The 19,963-nt window shown below is 32.0% G+C and overlaps 1 protein-coding gene across 2 annotated transcripts; it reads right to left on the bottom strand.

Moving 5' to 3' along the window:
* Positions 1–590: 590 nt before the first annotated feature.
* On the bottom strand, positions 591–18,534 carry LOC141452970 (WD repeat-containing protein on Y chromosome-like). Of its 2 annotated transcripts, XM_074125596.1 has the most exons (20): positions 18,380–18,534; positions 16,406–17,244; positions 16,198–16,302; positions 15,788–15,988; positions 15,229–15,340; positions 14,977–15,113; positions 14,675–14,878; positions 10,347–10,554; positions 9,978–10,183; positions 9,677–9,877; positions 8,189–8,433; positions 7,832–8,095; positions 6,198–6,278; positions 5,017–5,084; positions 4,720–4,932; positions 3,527–3,779; positions 3,143–3,311; positions 2,823–3,032; positions 2,647–2,747; positions 591–818 (listed from the first exon to the last, which is right to left on the bottom strand). In XM_074125596.1, the coding sequence occupies exons 2-20, from the start codon at positions 17,147–17,149 to the stop codon at positions 719–721; spliced, it is 3,822 nt and encodes a 1,273-aa protein (XP_073981697.1). In that variant the 5' UTR covers positions 17,150–17,244; positions 18,380–18,534; the 3' UTR covers positions 591–718. The 2 variants fall into 2 exon arrangements, with proteins under 2 accessions (XP_073981697.1, XP_073981698.1); XM_074125597.1 differs by lacking the exons at positions 591–818; positions 2,647–2,747 and having other exon boundaries at positions 2,901–3,043.
* Between the last annotated feature and the right edge of the window lie 1,429 nt (positions 18,535–19,963).

Raw genomic sequence — 19,963 nt, 5'->3', positions numbered from 1 at the left:
TGCTCTTCAGTCCATATTAATTCTTATGCCAGTGACCGGCCGGAGAGTGGAAATGACTGTTCATAACAGGTATTCCTAAGAGAGTGGAGCATTAGGAACAGATGAAAGTGAGGAATTCATTTCCAAGCGTTTAAATGTGAAACAGTTTTCTTTCCTGTTCATGTTTTACTCTTAGATTGTGTTCTGAGAATAGTTTTAACATTCTTGGAATCTTAAATCAGGTTAAAAAAATATTTCAGCTCAATGAGGAAAGAAATGCTGTACAAATTAGTGATTTGAAGTGATTTACGAATTAAAAGTTTCGAGTTTATTAGTTTTACTTTCGACCTTTTATGTTAAAAATAAAGTAGCTTGATCGAATTTGAGAATCTCTTCAAACATTTGTTTTTAGGAAAATTGTGTTTTAAGAGGTGTTCTGAATATTTGAGACGCAGCGGATCTTTCAAAAAGACGGTATTATTCTAAATAATTTATAGCTTATTAAAATGAACTAACAACCTTCAATAAAAGTTGGAAGGAATTTATAAGTTAGAACATAAGAGTTGGAATAAGGTATTTCTTTTTTAAACAATACTTAATTTATTTTCTTTAAAGATTATTTAATTTTTAGTCATTTTAAAAGTGACACTACTTTTATTTAATTATTTTGAAGTAAATAATCCATTTTTGAAAAAAATCTCTTTCATAAAGGTTTCGTGTTTATTAATATGCTTTTCACTTATTTTTTGTCTTTATTTCCTTTAGCCAAGGAATATATTTTCAAATTTTCACATCCCAATTGTTTCAGCATTTGTTCCCTAACGATTTTTTTACGTTCACTGTAAAAAAAATAATGAGTAATCAATTTTGTAGGAATTTCATTTATAAATTAAGAGATAAAAATGATATTTGGTATAATTAATTCTTATAGGAGATGTTTTTAGTTTTCTGTGACCATTCTCACTTTATTTTTAAAGATATTTTGAACTACCCAGACTTTGTTTTACTTGTCTTACATATGTTAAACCCAACGCCCCGAACTAAGTTTTATTAATTATGGAATTTATTAATTATTATATTTTATTACTATAATTATTTGGGTTTTCACCATGTATGTATGTTTCGGAGTGCACCAGTAGCTATAATCTCCAAGGCAGAAAGTATTCACTCTTTCCATGCCTAAACTTCATTTTCAATTTCCATGAATTTTGTAATGTATCTATCATGAAGTGGTTGCTGGAAATAGATTTCTAGTCTGAGATACCTGTTAGTTTAGTTTGTACCAATGAGAGAAGAGGTCTCTCGTTCAGTTGTTAGGCATTCCGCTCCAGCACTAGGTAATCTCGAGACTGACTCGGTGGTGACCATCCGACGGCTGTGCAAGGGAAAATTATTCTGCCAACTAAGCCTCTTCGAGTTATTGTGAAGTAAAGTGGTTGTTTACTTAGCCAACATAAAGGTTTCTGGTCAATCCCAGTGGCCAAGGCCTAAAGAATTTGCAAAAGGCTGACTCTCGAAATTCTTTTACAACTTTAGCACCTTACGAGCAAAGCATATGGTACGAGAACGATTGGTGGGAAAACGCTATGTACTATAATTAGCCACTTTAGGCTTTAGAGACTGTAGAGTAGGGCCGGCCCTTCTTGAGTCTAAACTAATCTAGTCAGGATCTTGTCATCGCATCTGCCTGGAAGACATATTTTGCCTACAAATTCCAGTAACCGAAGTTTTGCTTTACTAATGTATTTTCTTCACTTTCTCTTGAATTCCTCTAAAATAACTCGGCACTAATTGTTTCTGGAAATGTTTTAAAAAGATCATATAAAGAGCGATTTAGGTTAGTAAGTTTTGTTTAAATAGAGCTCACAAATGGCTTTACGCATTTCCTTTCTAGTCTGGGTCGTACTACCCTTTGTCTTTCTCTACTCTAGAAGAGCCTCCCCGCTCTCTGAAAAGCGATTGGGAGATTTGTCTGCGAAGAGGTGCTAAGACAGATGCGATAGACACCACGACTTGAAATATTGATTCGCCTTTAATTAGGAACAGAAAACATCCACTTAAGTAAAAGTTATTTTGCGTCAAAGATTTTCTGCTAATTATTTTTCAAATGTTCCTTAAACAGTTGCAACTACTGTTACTTTCTGTTTTCAAGATCTCTGCATTTTCTAGTTAGGCGCCACGGTAGCCGAGCGGGTTAGAGGCGAGACCTGCGACGCTAATATGTATTGTGGTACTGGGTTCGATTCCCGGTCTTCGGCCTTGGATTTTATTTAATGGTTAATAAAAGAAATTTACAGTAAAGTATGTTTGCTAGTCGCCCCCGTCCACGACACCTAATTGGTAGTTGGACGTTAAGCCCCGCCTGAAAGAATAGGCGATTACTTTACATTTTCTAGTTGGTTGTTAAGATCCAATAGCAGAGTTGCTATATCGGTGTGTAATTCCAATGGAATTCTTCTTTCTTCTACTGGCCTTTTGTGCTAATGCAAATTAGCCAACAGTCTCTACTATCAACATTATTAAATCGATAAAACTTCTTTTTTTTTAACTATCTCTGGACATTGCCGAACAATTTACTAAACTTTATTACAAACCAGTTGATAATTTAAAAATTAATTACATATTTCTATTCCATACTTAGTATTTTTTACTTAGCACATTACTTACGTTTCTTTTACTTTTTCTGCATTTTCTTTCACATAACTCGAAAGAGGTTTTTTAACAATCTTCTCTATGTCATAGATTTCAGCCGAAGTAGGAATTCGTTCCTATTAAACAAAATTCTGCAATTTAAAAAATTGTAAATGTAAAAATAAAAGTTTTTTCATCTGCTAATAACTCACCACTGGGCAGCTAGAAAAGTCTTTTGGAATTTGGATATTTTTCAATAGCACTTCTTTCACATAGTGGTTTCCTAGTAGAGGTGATGTTAAATAGTCTGGATATAATGGATTTTTTAGTTCTTTTGTGGATAATTCTTTTTTTATTCTTTTTAATCGCATATTCATCATGAACTTTTTGTCAATATTAACTTCGTACGCATTGTTTAATACCTACGGCATATCTGTTAGTTGTTATGAGTTTATGTGAAATTAATTCGGGAAAAGTTTAATTAATTCTAGGCAAATACTAAATTGAATAAGAACAATGAAGAGTTGCTTACATGAAGAGTTGTTGAAGATGCTACTCTTCTAATATCACGTGGAATTCTCCGGTGTTTTATTTTTATTGGTCGACCTTGAATAATTGTTGGAAATTTGTATAGACTGCCTAAAGTACCAAGATAAACTCCTCCATATGTCCAATATCTTGCTGTATGATCGTAACTGGATCTTAAATCACAGATGTTGGATTTTAGAACACATTTTTACAGATTTAACTATATTATCTCCTTACTAACCTTTATATATTCAAAAGTGGACATTTTTAATTATTAAGCCGATGGAATGATAATTAACTTTTAAAGTAACTGCACTTTGTGTTGAATACTTAAATAATTCGTAATAAAAAAAATATTTGTCAATGAAAAATACAGCTTAATACTTACGTTATAAGGATTTCATTAACTTCCATTAATGTCATACTAGAGACTGCCTTTAGGTGAGCTCTATAAGAACTCAAAAGTTTAGGACCTGACTTATTTTTCAAAGTTCGTTCAGCTCGACCAAGAAATATACTAGATCGAATTAAAAGTGGAAATTTTAATCTCAAAAGTGGCCAACAGATTTTATTGGGTCCATCTTCTTTAGGATATACAAAATTTTCCAAGTGCCACACTTTGACATATCCATTGTAAGATCCTTAAATCAAATGTTTTACAGCCAAAAATCATTAATAAAATATTAAAGAACATGTCGTAAAGAAATGTGATTTCAAAGATTATTTAAGTGACTAAATGTTTTCAGGTTGATAAATCAAAATAGTGCCAAGGAACCCTCGAGGTACTTCTTAATCGCAATATAGATGAGTACAACAATTGATGCTCCCAGGCATTTGCAAATATGTTGCTATCAGAGAATGAAGACAAATCATGTTAATACGGTAAGATTGCAGATGATTTCTAATCGTTACATGTCCGAAAACCTGATTAACTATCCGTCCGTTGTAATTATTGATGAAGATGCTGCTGACAATACTGTGGAAGTGACTGACGTTAAGTTAGAGTAGTGGAGACTAGCTATAAACTTTTATAGCTATAAACACTTGCCCACATCGATAGGAAATAGTGCAGAAAAATAAAAACTTTAATTGGAAGGGAGAGTCAACCAATAGGGTAGTTAAATAGACAAGGATTGATCATCCTAAAGAGAAGTAGGGAAGTATGAAGTACTAAAAGTAGGAATTTAAAGTTTATTTAAAGTATTAAACAATATTTGAACAAGAAACAACTACAGGTAATGGATAATATTTTTGGATAAAAGCTGCTAAATGTTCAAGGCGCATCGAGATGCGGAATGGAAGATTAGAGGATGGAAGATGGAGGATTAGAGGAATTAGATTAGAGATTTTGGAAATCGATAGAGATCAATGTACTTAAAAGTTGCGGATATATCCAGCAGATTGCCTTTAGTTAGTGCTGGTGAGTCCTAATTGAGATGGCTGGTTATGAGATGCGGAAATTGCAGGAACTGGCCAAGAAAGAGATGAAAAACTATGCTAATGAAAGCAAGGAAAACCTAAAATTTGGGAATAAAACCAGAGGAAAAAAAAAACTATTTAAATAAATATTTTAATTAGAACCTGTGAAGAGGTAATTGTTCTTACAGTCCGATGTCATGCATAATATATAATCGCCTTCAACATGTACTGCGTAAAATTCGTCCAGCATTCCACCATCTTGACTATGTGACCAAATTTGAACCCATCCAGTTTCCAAAGCAACCACCACCGAGCCTACATCTGCTTGACAAGGCCTTGAAAACAAACTAGCGACTGCAGATATTCCTATTCGAGCTGTTACAATAACGCAAATTGTATTAATAGAGATTCTTAAAGAAAATAATAATAAATAATGCCTGGTGTAATTCAAACAATCACCTGGGCCAAATCTATTTATGCAATAATTACAATCTCTGGCTGAGAAAAAATGTTTTTGGCCTTCTTTTCTGTGGGGGAAAAATAATAATTAAAAATTGGAAAAAACATTTTGATTCAGTTACTTATCGTTAACATATTTTGATCTTTTCTTACTCTAGTAAAACTCTAACTTCAAAAACCTAGGTACGTTCTCATTAGGGAATTTGTAATGCGGTGAGGAACTTTTGTTCTCTACGAACGTGCGCTGTATTCATTCATACTGTGATCATATTTAAATTCATTCTGTCAATCGTTGAGAAAATAAGTAGAATATATTTGAAAATGAGAAACGTTTGCAATAGTGTTACTTGAATGTTACTACTACTACTGGCATTAATGCCCGTTACTGAGCCTTGGCCTCCTCAATCCCATTGCAGTAACCTTCCAATTCCTCACTCCTAGCAGGTTTCTAGCATCCACGCCCTACCCTATCATTCTATCTTAATTTAGGCCTGCTCACTCTCCTAACCCCATGTACATTTGCCTGCAGAAGCCGTCTGGGTGTTTCCAACTGAGTCATCCTTGCCACATTGCCTGCCCATCTGAGCCTGCTGCCAAGCCTAATTCTAAATCCACATTAGCATCTTTCAATCTCTCTCAGCGTGAGGAAGGAGTCTTGAATAAAAAAACGTTGGAGGACACCTTATATGCACAATTAAGGAGTGATATCCCTCCTTTGAATGTGAAACGGTAGAGTTGTAGACTTCGAAAATGGAGGCAAAGAATCTATTTTAAAAGCCATGAGACAACGTATTATTTCTGACATCTTTAAATTTCAAGAAATTAAAACATTATAAAGATTTAATTTGCGTTAATTCCTCTGGTTTATATAAATAAGAATGTTTTTAAAATTATAAATTCTACTATATAGAAACAAATTTCAATTAAAGGCAGAATAATTGATGTTTGATTGTTCAGAAATTGTGGAAATCCAATAGTTAAGGTCATTGACCCTCGCGGTTAAACGATTTTCTTATAACAATCAATATAAAGCTTAGTTTCTAGCTACCCCTTTTGTTTTCTTTAATTCCTACTTAATCTTTGTAAATATAAGTTACCAAAGTGTACTTGTATTTACAAAAATATATAACATGAAAACAGTATTAAAGAAAGCTAGTCTTAAGAATATAAGATAAACTTACGCTGATCTGCATTTTTCAATATTAAAATGACTCTGAGGATTTCTAAATTCTTTGTGGGCATTAACAAAACTATCGGTTACCCTGTAAATATTTTTCAATTATTAAGAAAATGTTTTTTAAAGTCTTCTGTACATAAATAAATGTTTTGGAAAAAATATCTAATATATTTTTTTTTGAATAATTAGGAAATTAAAACAATAACGAATTTCTGGAAAATGAATACTCTTAAAATAAATCAGAAATTGATTAATGATTTCCACATAATGATTGATGTTTTCCAGTTATTTATTGCAGAATAACTATAATTTATGATAGTTTAGGAAATTTTCAAAAAAACACTTTTTTAGATCTATTTCTTTTATTAAAAACATCTAAATGTCTATTTTATAAACATTTATGCCGTAAAATTTCTCACCAAATGCCAAATTTGGCTACTAATCACATAAAGAATTGAATGAATTGCGAGGATTTTAAAACACTAGTGCAAGAATCAAGATAATTCAAGAGTTCATAATATTTACAACTAGTAATGATATTTTGTCGTAATAAACAAAATGGACAGTTTTTATCATTCACATTTTTTAACTAAATGTTTAATTTTATTGTCTCATTCACAATCTCTCTCTCATAACTCTCACTACGTTTTTGTTTACAGGGCATAGCACTTGCGCTTTTCATTGTGAATTAATCTTCCTCCAATGGATTTTGGAACTGTTGGAACATTCATATCTCCATTTTGTAAATAATTTCTCCTTACTAAGGTATGACTGTTTAAGAGTCCTTATTATCGTAAGTATTCTTCAAATTTATTGGGTCTGGGACAAGGTGACGACTATGAGGTCCCACTTCTTGTTTACTTTGCCTTATCTTAAGATAATCACCGGATACTTACGGATCCTGTCAGTGTGGACTACATTGCGATCCTAATACATCAGTTGTTGGATCATTTTGCTGGGTTGGGCTTATAACAGTTGCAGGGTTGCTGTTAGCTACGTGGGTAGGTTTTAAAAGTAGGAAACCCTTTAACTAAAAAGTTGAAAACTGTGATTTAATTAGAGATAAAATTTTATTTGTTTTTTTAACAAAAGCGGATAACACGTTTATTTATTTTTTAAAAAATATTATTTATTTTGTTTTTAATTAATTTTTTTTACCACAGTTATTACAAAAAAATTGTTTTTAAATTACTATCTTAGACTTTACCTGTATAATTTTATATAAAATTTAGAAGTTTCAAATTAGTTACTTCTTTTATTTTTATTCCTTCAAAATACTTTGTTAAAAAAATTTATAAACGCTAGTTCAGAAATTAAAATAAGACTCTTTTCCCTGCTTGCTTCTGGTGTAAAATATTCAGATAGGATGATGAGAGTCTATAAAGTAGGCTTCGTCCAAGGCATCCTCTATTACACTAGTGCGGTGATCCTATCTGTTGCTAGCTCTTGGTGCAATCCCCGGCATCCAATAATAAATTGGTAACTACTTTCCTCATATTCGTATATTAATGCTTTCTTGGAATGACTTGGTTCTATTCCAAAAAGCTTCAGTTTCTGGGAAAAGACTACCCTCAACCAATCAGGCCTAAGGGGTAGTTATTATTACAAATAATTTTATTCAAAAAAATAAACACTCACCTAGAATCAGGGCTTGATGCAAAATACATCCGATATGGTAGTAATGTCTCAGTGCTTGAAAAAGCTAATTCACCAGTGTAAGTGGCTGTTACCACTTTATTTGGGTGACAGAAGCAAGCAGCTAATATATCATCTGTGTGAATTTGTTCCCAGTATACCGAATGATCTTTTGTGCTATCTGAGTTAACATACCACATTTTTACGCTCGGATACCAACCCATTGCCAGTATATAATCATCAGGCCACACTAAATGTGTTATTGGACTGAAACATGCAATTAATTCATGCATTTTACGTATTAAATTAGAATTTCAAAATATCACAACTTTATAACGATATAAGAAAAGATGTTGCAACCAGTTGTATTTAAGCTTTAAGGACTTCAATGAAGTTCCGCTATGAATGTCCCACACTTTAATTGTGCCATCTTCTGCTCCAGTTAACAAGTATATCCATTTATTGCTAAATGTTGCCGCTGTTATCCCTTGAATTACTTCCTCTCCGTTGGAAGTTTTAACGTGTGCCTTTTGTACAGAAAATAGTTTTTCACCAGTAAATGATTTCCAAAAGAAAATATTTGAATCCATGCCCACAGTCACTACCTAAAACAAAATATTTAAAAAAAAGGGTGTACTAAAAAACTAATTAAAGGCATGCAGACCCGTGGAATCGGTGATTCCCAAAAACACTCTTTTAGCCCTATATCAGGGGTCGGCAACCTATTTTAAGTAGAGAGCCATTTCTCCTTAAATAATTTTAATAAATCTTACCAAGAGTCGCAAGGATGATAGTGTAAACAACTCTGTAGATCATTTGTATTCACAAATTATTATTTTATGATATTCAATAACATTTAAATGTTTTATATATTTATTTTCACATATTGCAAAATAAATAATAACTAATCCTGTGTTTGAATGAAAATGGCGGCAGTCCTATATATTACGTACTGTATTTTAATATAATTCTATTCAATTACTAAACTATCACATTTAAAATTATTTTTGAAAAAATATCTTTACTTTAATAAATGAAATTTTGGACAGGCTGAAGAGCCATGAAATTAGGATAAAGAGCCGCATGCGGCTCGCGAGCCGCGGGTTGCCGACCCCTGCCCTATATCAATCAAAATGCCGGAACGATGAGAAGTGAAAACACTACCTTAATCGAATCTGCTTCCATTCTTGGGAAGCTTTCAAACGGACTTATCCTAATTTCCTGTAATTGGCCACCCGACGAATCAATGAGCGAGTTAAACTATGTTATTAATTAGATGATTTCCTCAAAAACTTATCTCCTTTACCTTTAGTTTTTAGAAATGTTTACAATCCACTCAACAGGACTATTGAGAAAAAGTACGTAATAATCATCATATAGGAGAGAAGTCGCAGAATATAACATGTCAAATTGGGTATCAACTGAAGTTGGTTTCAAGAATTTCAAGTAGACATACGACCTCAGAAAGAACCCAACATGTGCTTTGTTGGCGTTGTCGAATCAAATCTAACCAAAAAACTTATGGACATATTGCAGAACTGGCGATGACTAAGACGCAGTTTGTATCGTCTGCTATTAAGGGAAAGGTAAAAATTATATTCTAAGATAGAGAACTTTTACGTAGAAGAAGCATGAGGAAAATAGAAAAAAATAAATAAAATTAACTTGCGAAATGAAAATTCATTGGCCTAATTTTGAGACAGGTCGCCTGTAACCGAAATTGAAGTGAGGAATATTTTGTTTCCTCACAAATAAAATAAAATAAAAAGTGGGAAACAATTTGTATTAACAAATGTAACGGCCATTTTTTCCTTAAATTAATGCCAATTATCTATCTCAAGTTCTTACCAATTCAAAAACTGGATTATATATTACTACTGTAACTGCTTTAGTGTGTGTAATACCGTCACACAATTTATAGTTTATATAAAATCCCAATTTGATAAGAGCTATTTTTCTGTCTGCTATTAATAAAGTTCTGTAATAAGAATTATAGCATAATGTAAAATTCATGTTCGGCCCAATTGCATTTAACGCTCCTTCTAATGTCTGAAAAATAATATTTGTTAGAAATAAATAAATGTGTAATGATAATCATTATTTTAAAAACTTTTTCAGTATCACAAGTTCAATAAAATATGAAATTTACCATTATACATTCTCCTAAATCAATATTCCACACTTTAATGATTTTTTGTACACACATCGTGTACATATTCTTTGCATTATAGAGTCCTTCCATTAGTACAACCTTTGCCGAATGACCTTCAAAAGTCATTAGCGGGGGAAAATCATCTTTAAAATGCCATATTCTCAGCTTACCGTCTGTACCTCCAGTAGCATAGAGTACGCCCTCTAAAAAACAGGTGTTACTTTCTGAAATAGTTATACCTTAAGCTAGCCTTTATTATTTTATTTATTTAATTATAAACTCGAAGAATACTAGAAAAAACAAATCATTTGGCAACGCCACAAAAGTCAGCTTAAATATTCATTATTATTCTTTTCAATTAATTACTTTTGAGCATACAAAAACAAGATACTCCTCCTTTAATGCTATTTTTTCTTCTGATCTTAAATTCTTTGTATTCAGCCATAATGAGAGAGCATTCATCTGAATTGCAGGTTGTTATCACCAAGTTAAGTAACGGAAAGTAACGTATATACGTTATTGCTTCGGAGTGCAAATTATCAATTTCTATCACTTGAACTTTCGGAAACAATCCCTAAAAATATTGAATAGCAATTTAAGATGATTTTTTTTTTTAATTTTAATAAAATTAATGTTTTTTAGGGGTGAAATTTGTTGGTACTGAGATTGACAGTAGAATTAATAGATTTTGTTTTGTTTTGTTTTATATAGGAACATATTCTCTGGAGGAGCTTATGGCATCCATCTTCGACAGTGTTGGCTGTATCAGGAGAACATTGCCCGGAATTCGATAACGCACCGAAAAAAAACTCACCAAAGACTTCAGATGTTGACGCGCCATTTAAAAGAAAAAAAGATGGATATTTAAAGATGACATTTTGGATTAGTTAGAAGCTGATCTGATTGATAATGCTGATAAAGTAGCCAACCTTGGCTTAAATTATCTGTAAGATTTTTAAATAATGTGGGTTGTAGCTGTTAAAGAACCCAGAAAGGCAGCTTTAATTTTTTTTTTTTTTTTTTCTATTTATTTAAGATATATTTACAATTTACATGTTACATACAATAAGAAAAAAATACAGCATGGTACTCCGTACCGTCTGCCAGGAGTTTTAGTTTGTCAAAAAAACATACCTTAATTCCATAATAATAAAAATAAATTAACCCACAATTAAAAAACGTCTCTTCTAGATGAAAATAACAAAAAACAAAGAAAACCTAAAATTAATAATTAAATTCTAAAATCAAAAAATTCCTGTATTGCCCTGCTTTTATAACAAAATTATATAAACCTATTAAATTTTCCCCATTTAGAATGTTTATCAATTCCTCTTTTGACATATTTTCTTTTTTTAAAAACTTTTTCCTAAAGGATTTCAGGATAGGGCATACTGCTAAAAAATGATAAATATCTTCTATTTCTCTCAGGCTGCACATTGAACACATCTGTACCTTGTCTAATTCAAATGGTTTATAATTCAAATTCAAAAGTTCTCCTCTACATTTCATTACAATTCCAATTTTGTTGGTGTACTTTAAGTGAGAAAAATAATCTATTTGTTTATTCAATATATTATAAAGGCCATGATGTGTCCCCTGTGCAGCCTTTTCCATACATTCCCGAGTGAAACACTCCTTGTACACATCTAACATCTTGTACAGCTCCCCATCCCACGAACTCAAAGAATCCAGTTTCAAATCCAATCTATAATTTATTTTGGCTGCCAATTCACGCCACTCTTTAAACCATGACCAATTCTTCTTTATTATTTCTTTTGCTACAACTTTACACAATCTATTTTCTTCATATTTTAGAATTTTCAATATGTAACTAAAATGTATTCTAAGTGTGTACATATGAATTAAATTTCTTCCTGTCTCTAAATAGATGAAGTAATTTGGCGCATTGGGGGGTAATTTGAAGACTTTTTTTATAAAATATCGTTCCACCTTTTCAATTTCCTCATAAAGCTTATATCCCCACACTTGACACCCATAACTTATTACATTTTGAATTGTAGAGTCAAACACTCTAAATTTAGACTGATAGGGTACATGCAAATTGCCAAAAAAATCTCTCCACATCATATTAATTCCTACTTTTGCCTTATTCACTTTCTCTTTAATATCACACTTCATTTTTAAATTATTACTCAATACTAATCCTAAATACTTATAATTTTTCACACATTCTATTTGCTCCTTATTTAAAAACCACTTCTCATTTTTCGTACACATCTTACCACTATTACTTTTTTTAAAAACCATGATTTTGGATTTATTTAAATTTATATGCAGATTCCACGTTTTACAATATCTCTCTAGCTCACCTATCATGTACTGCAAACCAACCGAATTATCAGATATAAGAACAATATCATCAGCATAGGCCAACATATTTACCTTTTTATTTCCTATAATCACCCCACCACCGAGTTCCTCTGCAAGGTCATTTACAAAGAGGTTAAACAAATATGGACTTAGAATACAACCCTGCTTTACTCCAGACTCTGTTTTAAAAGGTGCCGTTGTTCCTCGTTTCGTCCATACCATAGCCTCCGTATTTTTATAAAGACTTTTAATTGCATTTATGAACTTAGTAGAAAGACCCCAACGATGCAATTTGTAAACTAAGGCGTTCCTATCCACAGAGTCTAAAGCTGCCTTGTAATCTACAAAGAAACAATACATTTTATTATTTCCTTGTTTCCACTTGTATTCAATTAAATTGCACAATACGAATAAATTAACCGCAGAGCGACCCTTTCTAAAGCCAGCTTGCTCTTCCATTAGTATGTTTTTTTCAACCAACCAATTATTTAGCCTCACTGCTAACATACTTGAGTATATCTTTGAAACGGAGTCCAAAAAAGAAATACCCCTGTAATTTGCGACATTACTCAGCTCACCTTTTTTATGAAGAGGAAATATGATTGACTTTCCAAAACTTTCTGGAACTTTGCCTTCTTCTAAGCAAAAATTAAATATCTGTGACAGACCTTTTACAAAGCCTTCTGGGGCATTTTTATAAAATTCACTTGGTATTCTGTCCAATCCTGGCGCCTTGTTGTCTTTCAACTTGTTCACAGCTGCTCTTACTTCCTCATAGGTAAACTGCTGATCTAAATACTCATCCTTAACCATAGGGGCTGCATAAGAGAATGAGTCAACAGGAAATGGCAGATTATATAATTTTTCAAAATACTGTTTCCATATTTTAGGCTCTATATCACCTATTCTAGTTTTACATTTTTGTTTGAAATTATTAGTCAAACTCCAGAATTCCTTTGAGTGTCTTGCCCTCTCAAACTTGTTACATATATCTAGGAAATAGTCTTCCTTTTTCCTCTTACATAGCTCCTTATATTTCTTTAAATTATTTAAATATGCGTTCCTGATCACATTTGAGTTACTAATTCTAAATAAATTTAGTAATCTAAAGATTCTTTTCCTTTTATTGTAGCACTCGAAATCATACCAGGGCTGTTTCTTACTAAAATGAAAGCTACCTGTATTTTTTGTAGGGTAACATTTATTAATTAATCCTTTTAACTTTTCCAGATCTTCCAATGTTGTCAATTCTTTTCCTTTTAAAACCTTCTCCGTCTCTTTTCCTAATGTCAGCTTTAATATTTAATGGAACGAATAACTGTAATTTAGTACCATTGATAATATACAATACACCCATCTTCTAACCCTGATCCTTACGTGTTTTTAACTGAGCAAGCAATACTGTAGGATTTTGTAACTCTTTTTTCACTGCTTTAATCATAATTGATTTAAGAGTTGTGACAAAACTTAAGAGGCAAAATCTGGATGGTAAGACGAATACTCCAATTCAATGTGCTTTGTCAGAAATTGGGAATGGTATTCTTCACGAGAAAATCAGGTAGTGTATCGGTGAACTTAGTACTACTCAAAGCAGTTAGTACTAGAAGGTGACGCTAGGAAGGGCGAGGGCCTTGATATGCTTTCTGTATTGAATTTCCTTTAAATGTGAATATAGTATGTAATCAACCTTTTAAAAATAGGTTTTCTGTTAAAGAAAGATCTCAGTAATAATTTAGTCTAGCTTGTGGCAGAGTCACTCCACCCACCAGAGTGGAAAGCGATCTTAATTCAACACAGTAGCTTAGGCTATCTGGGATTCAATATCCGCATTTTGACTAATTAAAGTCACTTACTGCAGGGGTATTTCAAGAATATAGAGAGTGAGTAAGACGGGAAATGTGCAGAAATAATTGCTGCGCTTTTATTCGGGATAATAAGAGACACTTTACCGAGCAGTTATTTGTAAATCAAAACATCGCTCACTATTTATAGACTTCCCCACTGAATCCAGATCCTAAGACAATTATATTACGTAATGTCGACGATAAATATCCATTACTAGTACCTAGCAGCGGTGAAAGCAAAATCGACAAACGACAAATAGAATATATCAGGAAGTTTATTATGTGCAAAAAATTAACAATTTCATTGCGTAATAATTTATAATTAATATTTTATAGAAGCATTTCCGTTTTTTTATAGAACAAGTATTATTTTTAAAAATCACACCTTTCCTTAATTACTAGAGACTACACAATTAGTAATAGTTAGTGCACATCCTGAAGCATGAACAATGTTTTAAAAAGATTTTTAATTGACTTTTTTATACTCTCAAGGGATGAGAGTTCAATAAAAATATTCACCTGCAATAACTTATCGTACGTTATGATGAATGAATCTATTGTTTCAGTAGGCAGTTGGAACGCAAAGGGTCCTCCGTCCGTTTTAAAAAGCCTTAAGTAAACAATACTTCCATTTGTAAAACTTGCCAACAAAACTGACGGCGCGTTGGCAGCAACGAAAAATTTATAATGTAACTTAGTTATGTTCTGAGGTAAATGTGTTATCTATAAAAAAAAATAATTGCTGATTATGTAATACTCTAATTGTAGCAGTCAGATCAACTGGATATAATCATATCAAATTTACAGAATACTAAGCTCACTTTCATTTTCATTTCGAAGCTGTTTGCTTGAACATCATAAAAAGTTAATGCCATGTCGGCAGTGCTGAAGGCCAAAACATGAAAGTCCGGTAAACCTGCTATATCGGTCACTACCGGTTTGCTTGTCTTCGTGCTGTCTAAAACAGATGGATTTTTATTCTCCTTTCTAAATTATAATTATGGTTTTGGTAATATGGTTTATTTTTCTTTCATCAATCGGTTTCCTAATATTCTTCTTGAATTTTTACTTACAAAAAGTCAATGATTCTGTTTTTTCAAATTCCATATCGAGATTCCAGAAAGTAATTTGTCCATATTGATTGGCAGACAAATATTTTCCATATGCCAAAGACAATAATTTATCCTAGAAAATTGTATTTAATTAAAAAACAAAATTATTAATCCATTATTTTTATTTTAAATGTTTCTTATGCTGATAAAATGGGATTGAAGATTGTAATTAAACTGTATCATTTTAACTTACTGTTTGATGACCAGGTTATTGAATGCCAAAGTTTAATTGTTAATTGTATAAGATGTAGTCGAGAAGGAGTATTTATAAAGGAAGTTGATAGAAAAGTATGCTTTTTTGAAATAGTGACAGCACAAAGTTTGAAAGAAAAAGCCTTGCGACATTTTGTCAAAAAGTTTAGTAATCTTTAAATAAAAAATTTGACAAGTTGTTAACTTGTCTTCAGCTAATGTTTAGACTTGCACTTTATATTATATATGAACTATTCAGATACATATATTAAAAATGAAGTTGCTCTTCTGACATCAAAACTATTATTAGCACTATAAGAGACTTTACCTTCATTAAAAGAGGAGTAAAAACCAAGCAAAGCACCAATCCAGGTGTTATAGAGTTTATTATTTTAGGCGTCCCTTTAATTGGTGGAAATAGATCAATATACAAATGTTTACGTTGTTTTTCCAATATTTGGTTAATCTCATTTCTTAGATGATTTAAAAAGTCATACCAAGTTATAGTTCCAGTGCCTTTCTTATCAGTCTGCAATTTTAAGTTTAAGGCTTAGTTTACTTATTTGCCACTTTAGAATTAATCTGTACTTAAATAGGTATTCAAATAGTTCATTTTGTGTATGAATACAAAATATCGTAAAAGAAGTCATGAAAAATATTACCTTCTTTTCAATTATGGATTTACAGACTACATGTGGAATTTACTTTGTTTTATGTAAATGAAAAACAGAAGCTTACCTTTATAAACAAATTTATTATATCAATAGCTGTAGCTTTGGATTTAGGATATAATTGGCTAAAGGCATGTATCAATTTTGCTCTTGGCAACTCGTAATTATGCACCTAAAAGGAGAACTAAAAATGTAACTTTAAACAAAAACAAAATATACATACCTATAAATGTATTTTAAAAATCTCTGAAAAAGAAAAACTTGGAAAAATTTACCCAAAAGATCTTTTCTAACTTGAGAAGATTATTCAGAGTAATTTTTTCAATTAGTTTTTCATAAAACGTGTTAATCATTTCTTCATATGTTTTTGGCTCATCGTCGTAAAACGGCTTCCTCGTCATCCATTTCGGTTTCGCCTTTGCCATAAATATCAATTTCTCCAAAGGTGATTTTTCATACGGCATTTCTTTAGCTCTGAATTGAGTTTCTTTTAAATGGAATCCCTTTTGAAACAATTTCTTTTTATACTGTCTCATAAGTATTCTTTTCTCTTTTTCTTCAATGCGCTCATTTTCTTTTATTTCAGTTTGCTCAGCTATTTTTTTCTCTGCCCTTTTTCGCATTGAATTTAGTTCAGTCCCTAACAACACTAATCTCTTCCATATGTCATACCTTTTTAGATCTCTTCCTTTAAAAAAAAATTTTCTCGTCATAATTGATATTTTCTCCTTATTCAGGTTTGTTTTACCCTTGCTTCTTGATTGTTCTTTGGCCTTTTCCAACATTTCACTGATATCATTAAATTTCATACGCTTAAAGTAATTCCATTGCAAAAATCTTTCTCCCTCAGCCCTAATTTTAGACTCTCTTGGCTGATATTTGATTTCTTTCGCATTTTTCTTTATTAGCTTATGAAATTTCCATTTCACGTTTAATTTTCTAGGATATGTTTTGACAACTTTTTCTATGAAGCGCTCATCTATCTGTTCACCTTGCACGTCAATTTCCGAATCATCCATCGTTTAGCTAATTTTTTTGTTTTCGTATTTTCTCGTCTCAAAGACTTTAAATCGTTTAATATGTAATAACACTTCCCCAATCCTTAAAAGATTTGCTGGAATAGGAATTAAAAAGATCAATAAGGTAATTGTTGTAAAATTGATGTAAGCAATAAGTGACTTATAAAGAAAAGTCAGTTATAGAGAACGCTTCTTGAGGCGAATGTCCTCCAGTGGATAGAGTGTGGATGTAGACTTGGAAGAACTCAATCCAGGCACCTCTGTCTTGAGGATTAATTGCGTTTAGTGTACAAATATTTCTAATTTTCTTGTTAGAGATCTTTGCACAATAAAATTTGGAAAAGATTTACAATTTTTGTGAATAAGTGCAATCTAATTTAAAATCATCAAGTAGTCAACATAGATCACAGGTCAACACAAATAATATTTAGCTCCTTTAATTATTTTCCTTCTGGATATTAATTAAACAAATAATTGCTTAAGTTTTATTTTTTATTTTTTTTTTTTTTTAATAGGTTTAGTTTAACTGCTTATGATACTACTTCTACTACTACTAATCCGGCTCTAAATTTCTTGGTGAACTTTGGCCTTCCTAAAAATTAATTCCCAACCATCTGATCCGTCCGGTTTTCTTTTAATTGCGGGTTTCGAAACAATAAGCTTTTATAAGATGGGGGAATTGGCCCCACGCTCAGCCCCCAACCTGGAGGACCAGGTCATTGGATATCAGAGTTTCTCACTCCTAGGCCCCAGCCTAGGCTTCACCGCACCTTACAACAGAGCCTGGCCTACCCAGGATTATATTTTGGAGTTTTCCTTCTCCTAGACAGATAGCTTTCACCAAGGCTGTGAGATCTGTTCTCCCAGGATGCAGTTAAACGTCCTGCCCAGGACGAAATACTATTCACAAATTTTATAAAATCGTACTAAAACTCATACATGTAACCTCAAGCTCCACAAATACTTCGCTGGCCTGCTGCAGCTTAGTAAAGAGAATTTAAAATATTTCAATGTAAACACTACCTTCTGTTGTGTTAGAAATTGTTTGTAGTATTGAAATACTTTCCATGGACTCTAAACTGATACTCATCGAAGCCACAATGGATCATTTACATTACATAGAGGACTTCTCTTCATACCAACCTCTCTCCTCTTTTATTCGCAGCCACTATAAACCTAGAGGTGTTCTATACAGATTACAATTTTTGAAATGTAGACTAAACCACTAACCTGAATCTAGATTTTTCGCAGCTTCAGATTCCAGATGTATATAGTATCTTTTTTCAAGTAAGTAAATTGATATTTTCGTCTAACGAAATTGATGACTCTTTATGTGATGTGATAAAAAATATAATCAAATTAAAAGTGAATACTATTCAGAATCTGATTTAACATATGGTAGTTACAATTAAACAGAATATTATGTATTAATTTAATTGCTCATAGTTTGAGCTGACTATCATTGCACAAAGAAACAAATATTTACAATGTTCCTATATACCTGTGGTAAGTTTATTATTACTATTTTGGACGGGGTTATATTAGAGTCAGAATGAATTCTCTCATTACTGTTAACATCGTTACAATGGTCTTTACTTTTCGTTACTTATGTGTTTTTAAGTAACATAAAATAACTAGATCATTTGCTAATACTCTAACAGAGGCGATACGCACTTACTACCAGTTAAGTTGGACTGGCGACCACCGAATGATTTTGTTTTGTCTGAACGTCATCAGTAGACATTTACTTGAACTTCCTGCAATATTTCAGTGAATGAACCATATTTTATTTTGTCAATTTTCGAGACTCCTGAATTAGGTAAGGTGGTATTGATAAATCTCTTACAGTTATTTTGAAAAAAAAAAGTGATTCTGCCCCAAAACACTTTTAACGCCAATTAAAATGAAAATAATAATAATTGTCCGTTTAATTCTGTGTCTTCAGTTTTATATGCACATTTCTGATAATATTACTCGGCCGAGTGTCGTGCTATACTTGTTTATCATGTAGTAGTAATGTTGCTACCATTTCAGTTTTGATTATTGGATCACTGTTTTTGGTGCTATGCGGTTAGCGTATTAGCGGAGGTCCCCCGGGTTCGAAACCAGCTGCAGACCCTTAGATTTTCTCTTCCTAGGAGCTTCTTACAGCTCACTGTCCGGTGTTGTCTGTAACAAGAGAACACTGTCTGGAGGCCGGTAGTGCACTGAAAAAATTTCCTGGAGCCAATAATCTCAAATGTTGACGCGCCTTAAATCATTTTTTTTTTTTTTTAACCCTTTAATCGGAATACAGATATGATTCCACTTTCCTAGAAGAAAGGTTTGAAAAAAACTTGTAATATTTGAAAATTTAAACATCTTATTTCTCAAACAAATGAACCTAATTCACAATAAAGTGAAGTATAAAGATTTAATTTGATTTATTACAAAACAAATAGTCAAAGTATTTTTTATATGTATATTCTATTTTTCAAGCTCGAATTGTTTCTTAAGCCAGAATTCTTGATTATTTTGTTTTTTATATCTTTACAGCAATAAAAAATTGCAACTTTATATACACATTGCAAAAGACAAATAAGTAAATACTATTAATGTTTTAAATTGTAAGATTTAAAACTGTCTGGTAGGACAGTTGATCATCAAATATTAATATGTGGACAATTCCAACTAAAAAACCAACAAAAACTGATGTTAAGAGAACTCTATTGGCAAGATCAATAACTACTCTGTAATCATTCGTTCTCAATTCTTCCGCTAGATAGCATGAGAATGTATATTTATAATTTATCATTACATACAAACCATGCACTT

The sequence above is a fragment of the Rhodnius prolixus genome, unplaced genomic scaffold (assembly GCF_049639745.1).
Source record: "Rhodnius prolixus isolate KJV_2025 unplaced genomic scaffold, Rpr scaffold_3, whole genome shotgun sequence".
Taxonomy (NCBI): Eukaryota; Metazoa; Arthropoda; class Insecta; order Hemiptera; family Reduviidae; genus Rhodnius; species Rhodnius prolixus.
This window is presented reverse-complemented; position numbering and strand designations above follow the sequence as displayed.